At 36.4% G+C, this 7,183-nt stretch overlaps 1 protein-coding gene across 1 annotated transcript; it reads right to left on the reverse strand.

The window, feature by feature from the left end:
* Window positions 1-6,340: 6,340 nt before the first annotated feature.
* LOC110916683 (nuclear transcription factor Y subunit B-5) lies at window positions 6,341-6,945 on the reverse strand. Its single transcript, XM_022161373.2, has one exon. It carries the CDS (start codon window positions 6,929-6,931, stop codon window positions 6,548-6,550), a length of 384 nt encoding a protein of 127 aa, XP_022017065.1. The 5' UTR covers window positions 6,932-6,945; the 3' UTR covers window positions 6,341-6,547.
* Between the last annotated feature and the right edge of the window lie 238 nt (window positions 6,946-7,183).

The raw sequence follows: 7,183 nt of genomic DNA on the forward strand, positions 1-7,183 counted from the left end.
AAGAAAGCAAACGAATACAAGAACCAAAAACAAAATTCAAGATGAGATACTTGTACGAAAGACAAACATAAACCTAAGTGTCTAATGAGAGTAGAACACTTGTAGGTCGAGAAAGAAACGAAGAATCTGAAATCGAAACGAGATTTGCTTGGAACGCAAATTAGTGAGTTCATGTTTTCTCTTTTATTTAAACATTTTTATAGTTTTAAACACTCGGGGATGTATACATGTTATGATTTGTATAGCTGGGTGTCACACCCCAATATTTACAGCTCAGCCCGGTGGGGAGTATCGTGACGTAAGATTGGTATCGTCATAGTCAAACATACACAGAATAGCACAACGGAAGTCTTTGAAATATAAAATATTATTACAAACTCAATTGTCTGAAAATAACAAAGTAATAAATACAGACGAGCTTGTAATAATAATTTATATTTCAAAGACTTTCGTTGTGCTATTCTGTGTATGTTTGACTATGACGATACCAATCTTACGTCACGATACTCCCCACCGGGCTGAGCTGTAAATATCGGGGTGTGACCACGTTTGAGTGAATTAAACACTTGCCTTTAGTGTATAATCTCAAATGACACAGTAGCATATTCCTTAGACCTTCTAAGTCTAGACTTGACATAGGAATGCTCTGATACCAACCTGTCACGTCACGATGCTCCCCACCGGATTATGAGAAAATATCGGGGTGTGACACTGGGAAATGATGAAACCAACTAGATCATATGGGAATAGGTGATTAAAATAAAAGGGGCCATTAATGAAAAATCAAGAACCGAGGAACAATGGGATAGATCTATTAGGTGTGACGAGCCTACTCTGAACGGCGATAAAAACAGAACGTTACAGAGTGCTGTTGTGTCTAAAACTAGTGTCTCGGACACCATTTAAATTAGTCCAGGGTTGGCTGCCTCCTATTCTGGCATATAGATTAGTGTCCTTGCAAAACGCTAATGATCACGCGAGTTTCATTAAGCTATACATAACAAATTTACTATTGCAAATGTTTTTAAAGATTCATTTGGTGCTAAAACTAATAACATGAATTCACCAACCTTTGTTGACGTTTTCAAAACTAACAGGTATTACAGGAAACTAGTGGACTGATGCGTGGTTGAAAACCGGTGTTCGTTGATGCTTAAGTTGTTGTTTTTATTCGACTTTTAATCTTGAATAGCCTACTTTTAATTAGATTTGTGTTTTGCAGGTTTAATGAAGTTTAAGGAGCTTTTCGGGAGCTTTACGGATCACCGGATCAAAAACCGGAGCACCGGGATGCGTTACGGGTCAATCGGGAACTCAAGAAGCGAAAATTGGGAAAAAACATGTTTTGACAAGCCGTCGGCGACGGGCATAGGCCGTCCCCGACGGGTTCGGGAAAAGGCCGTAAGTTAAAAATGCTCGTAACCAGTCATTTAACCCGTCGGCGCATTGAGGATTTTGGAGACCCGTCGGCGACGGGGTCAGGCCCGTCGGCGACGGGCTTTGGTTTTCACAAACGCGAATTTTGTAAAATTGAGGGCCAAGATCGATTTTTATGGGGGTTCTTTCATGGATTACGGGAGTTACGCACTTGGGGGAGTTTGAATCTTGAACTTGGAGCCTAATCTCACCAACTATTCACCTACCATTCCATCTATCAACATCACCTACCCGAATCAAGAATCATCCATCATCATTCAAGGCAATCTTGATTCCTAACCCTAGTTCACCCAATCATTCACCATTCCACCATCACCATCCATCACCAACCTTCATCATTCATCAATTATCCAATCAAGCTTCAAGATGACTCCATCCGGATTCCAAACATCCGGTGATCAAGTTGCATCAACCATGAGCGGCTAATCATCTCGGTTTCACCCCGGTGTAGGTAGTTGTTAATTCCAGGGTTTCGAATTGTTCTTGTTTTAACTTAGTGACAATTTGTATTTGGTTTTTGAAACTCTTGACAATAGTATTACATTTGTTACGAATTCGTGAATTGTCGAGCGATGTTAAAAGTTATGACTTTGCGAAACGGTGATATGTAATTGTACATTGTCATTGTTAGGATTTACTTGTGTTGATTACAAAGTGTCTTTTTGTCCGTTCTTCGGGGCGTTGATAGTTAGTAGCACCTAAGTCACGGTACACTAAATCCGTTAATCAAATGCATTTGAGTTGAAACTAGAACTTGTAGAAATCCTAGGTTAATAATTACCGAAACCGGGTGTGATTCCCTTTTAATATTATTGTTCTCGTATCCAAAAATTTTTGCAATCGTTAAGTAGTAGTTGTTAATTAAGTAATTCAATTTCAGTAGTCCAAATTCACATCTTTCTTCTAAACAAAAATATAAAAATATCTGGCAAGCTTCATAATTGTGACAAGTTTTTATAATTCAGTCAAATCCATACACAAACCACATACTCTTCGTGGATCGACCCCTTACTACCACTAACACATTGTTAAGGGTAATTTGGGCTTATAAATATTATCTTTGACCGGAGCGCGACACTCCGATCATGGACGGCCTTGGGAAAAGTGTGTCCGTGAGATTATGAAGTCAAGTGTTGGATGTCATTTTATCTTTGGTTCTTATGTTTGTAATCGTGTAGTTGAAACTTACGTTTTGAACAATGATGTGAAGTGTAGTATGTTTCGAACAACTGTTGGATGTAAACTTGTTTTAAATAAATGTATGGATGAACATCTTATTATGATTTACTCGTGTTGTTTACTTGGTTGAATGCAATGATAGCCGCTCTGGCCACACCTCGCAACGCTTCCGCTATACCGAAAATCCGGGTGTGACAGAACCCATAAACAAAATTTTCTTGTGTTCAACTGGTAAAGCGCGACGTTTCCAACATCAACAAGCCGAGTTCGATTCCCGCATCACCTATTAGTTGGATCTTTTTATTCTTTTTTAAGGTTAAACAAAAAAAATAAAAGGGAACACATCAATAGACCTGCAAACACCGAACAACCTCCTCCCTTTCCAAATCTCTCTCATTCTCTCATGTGTTGGTATGCTTTATTTTGTTTCAATAGGTTGTCTTTTATTCTTTTAATATGCTTTAATTTGATTATTTATTAACTAATTTGTGATAATCAAAAACAAAATTTATTCATCCAAACAAAAAAAAAAAAATAATTTGTGTGATAGTAAATTAGGTTTATTAAATTAAGACTTATTGTTTAGATATATTCTATTATTGTTGTGTCTACAATTGCAAAAAGTATGTGTTAATGCCATTCTATTTCTTTTTATTTAATTTTTAATTTAGTTGATGCTTCATCTGCAATTCTTGTCTTATATTATAGCTTCTTTCAAAGGTATAAAATCTTCAACAATGGGGTATTCTTTTAGACATATAACTTACATAAGTAGCAGCCAACAAGTTGTACATATCCCTATTTCCTTGTTTTGATTAGGGATGAGCTCGGTCCGGTTCGGTACCGAACCGGTACCGGTACCGAAAGAACCGGTACCGAAAATCCTCAAAAGTGGGTACCGGTACCGGTACCGAATATACCCGGTTCGGTACGGTTCGGTACCGGTACCGGTTCGGTACCGGTATTTGAGGGTAAAAACGAGCAAAATACCGGTCCGAACCGGTACCGTACCGGACCGGTACCGAACCGGTACCGAAAATGTCAAAAGTGGGTACCGAATCGGTACCGAATAGGTACCCGGTTCGGTAAATTCGGTACCGGTACCGGTTCGGTACCGGTTCGGTACCGGTACCGGGTCCATTTTGCTCATCCCTAGTTTTGATGATAGCATAACATTTGTCATGATCTAAGATACCACCTGGTATGTGATATAAGTCCACATTTGGTGGTACAGATGAACCTCACTTAGACAATAAATCTTGCACAACGCATCCTTAGGTTATTTGGGATAGGAATGCTAAGAATCATCATAGAAAAAAGGTGATAAAGCCCGACCCGATCTGAAAATTCTAACATTGAGTTGACCAAAATATGAGCAACGAGAAAAGTGAATTCAGTGGAAAAAACCCTGGATCCGCCGCTGCTAATATAAACCAAGTTTGTAGTAGCTTGGCATTTATGTATCTATTGGTTTTTGATGTTATCTTGTTACTATATACATACTTAATTCTAATTTGTGTTTATAGCGCCTCTCTCTCATGTGATCAAATCAAGAACTTTTTATGGTTGTAAAGCATCTTTTAGTTCAGTTACATGAATAGTATTTAAGTTGTACCAGTGAGACCGTGCGTATTAACAACTTTACTAAAGCTTAAATTTCAGTTTTATGTGCATTTTGTCTAAAAATTATATTTTGAAACGATATTGGAGAAGTGGTCCCATGAAGAGAAATCAATAATTATGGAACCCTAGGTTGCCTGCTTAAGCCCCTACTCTCACAGTACTTGAAGTATGATAAACTCAATCCTTTCTATGTATGGGAGATTAATGTAATATATGTAAAGTACCAATAGAAAATACAAGTTATTATCTGTAAAGTCACAAACAAATGGTCCTGCTTCTTGGTTCACGATATTATAAACCCTGAAAATATACTTTATTATTTATTTTGTAGAAGCAGCTAGAAACCCTTCTAAGTTTGACTGTGCCATTAGGCACTAATCCTAAAACCTTTTCCATGTATTGCAAGAATAATTTGAGAGGAGTTTATGTCAGACTTTTGTATACGGGGGAATCAATGATGATTTTCAATATCACAAATAAAGGCATCAATATCATGATATGTATGCATTCATTTTAAACCTGAAGAATGTAAAGTACTCAGAAATATGCCAATAACAAGAGTCATGAGACTACTACTTGGACACTTGCACAGAAACTAAAAACTTGATCACAACTGCTAGTAAACAAACAAACAAAGGTACTCAGTAAGATCCCACTTATAGCAGGATCTGGAAAGAGTGAGATAAGTCATTGTTTTGTTTTTCTTTACGATTGAGTGAAATGTGAACGTGTAAAATTAAGAAATTTGAAAGCAACACCCAGATTTCATTAACAATTCCAGCGTGACTCCATTAGGGACAACATGACATCTTTAGGTACAAAATTGAAGTGAAACTTTCGGTAATCGTAGGGTCTGTAAAACAAGATAATTTGTGGCGACCCTCGATCTAGCATATAATCTCAAACACAAAAAAAAGGTTGGTGTGCATTGTTGATTAGAGCTGTTAAAGGGTTTGTTTAAAATTAAACTTCTTTTACCATATTTTACCATGTTAAATAACTATAAGTTGAATATAAAAGCAAAACTAACAAGAAAATCATAAATAGAACAATGCACAAAAAAATGTTTGTTAATTAACTTCTATAGTACGTCTACCTACAAATAATTTTTGTGCTATTTGCTTACAACTTGAAATTTAAATGAGTGGATAGTTAAGCACGTACAAGAGCATGTTCTCATGATATCAAGAGATCAATATAACTTGTGTTTGTTCACACCTTTCTTTTCTTGATTTAACTAAGAGTTTGTTTGATGAGATTGAATCAGTAGGTGCTTAACAAAGAAGTCATGCCATGATTCTTCCCTTAGCTAAGAGTTAAAATAAGAGATATTGTGTAGACTCTTGCTCATTCATGTGCAGCTTGCATGGTAACTTAACAAGAGTAACCAAAAAGGAGAAAGGGAGCTTAAATGTATAGCTAGAAACTTAGTGACTGCATTGATGAAGTCGATGAAAGATCAATGGAACTATATGAAGGTTTTCTGATTCCAAAGATTTATTAGACTAATAACGCAAATCTCTTTCTCGACATGTATTATACTGAGGGGATTGTCAGATTGTACAATGGCACATATATCTAATTTGAACAACAAACTTCTGAATAACCAAAGATCAAACCAGACCAATAGGTCTATGGCTTAGCGGTCTCTAATATGTGTATAAGGTGCCCTATAACCAAGTATTGTGGGTTTAAGTTTTAACTCATAAACGTGTGGATAGTGTGTGAAATTTTACATAGAAAAAAGAAAGATCAAATTAGCATATATCGTAATCCAAGTAAAGGGAGAGATTACTTGGTTTGTATCTCCATCCTGACGTATGATTACGTGAATCTTCTGATCTCTTCTTTCTTTTCCCTATTTTTTTTTTCCTTTTGGTTCTTACGCCATTAGGTATTGTGATAACAGCAGGGACCCTAAACACATGTAAACCCTTAACGTTGTTTCCTATCTATCAACCACTTATCATTTGTTTCTGTCCCCCAAAGTTCCCCTCACAAGTGCTATAATATATGATATATGTTAACAATATATGTGTTTTCATACATATCCAAGGAGAGAGAGAGAGAGAGAGAGAGAGAGATCAAGAAATTGCTTCAATTGTTGGTGTGTGTATTTGATATTGATAGTAAAGGACTTACACAATTACCTTATTGATGGATTCGTTAATGGATATGAATCCTTGTCAAAGATAATGAAGTTCTAAGCTTACAAATTGAAGAAAAGGGTTACATATGCTCAAGGAGGATATGTGTGAGAATTGAGAAGTTTGTCCTTCAATCTAAAGTCATCAAACTCTAGTGAAGATTACTTGGAATGATATATCCTTTTACAACTATTGGAAGATCCAGCAGCAGCTTCATCAACATTGTTTTCATTAATTTGGTTGGCAGCAGCTTTCTCCCTCTCAAACTCCCTAAACTTATTCAAGTAACTCATAACAGCATTTGAGCAGTCATCAAACCCTAAAGATGCAAGAGCCCAACAGATGTCATCTCCATTTACCGTCTTGCGATTCTCCTTCTGACACTTTTCAGATGCCTCGCCAGTTACAAAACATATGAACTCCGAGGCACACTCTTGCATCGTCTCCTTGGCTTCTTTGGAGATCTTGGCGGTGGGTGGTAAAATTTGTTTCATGATTCTGCCCACATTTGCTATGGGCAGCAGTTTATCTTGCTCATCTACCATACCTTTCTCCAGATTTAGTCAAGATCTTCTAAAACACATACACATTTCACTTAACTACTTATATAGTATATTGTGTATATACACATGTATATTTGTATCTACATATATATTTGTATCTGTCTATGTATCTATGTGTTTTTTATGTGTATATATATATATTTGCTAAAACATAATTGAGGGGTCTTTGTAGGCCACATATTCTTTTGTGATAGGAAGATGAGGCTTTTTAAATTTATATTTTATGTTTGTGAA

The sequence above is a fragment of the Helianthus annuus genome, chromosome 16, assembly GCF_002127325.2.
Source record: "Helianthus annuus cultivar XRQ/B chromosome 16, HanXRQr2.0-SUNRISE, whole genome shotgun sequence".
Lineage (NCBI taxonomy): Eukaryota > Viridiplantae > Streptophyta > Magnoliopsida > Asterales > Asteraceae > Helianthus > Helianthus annuus.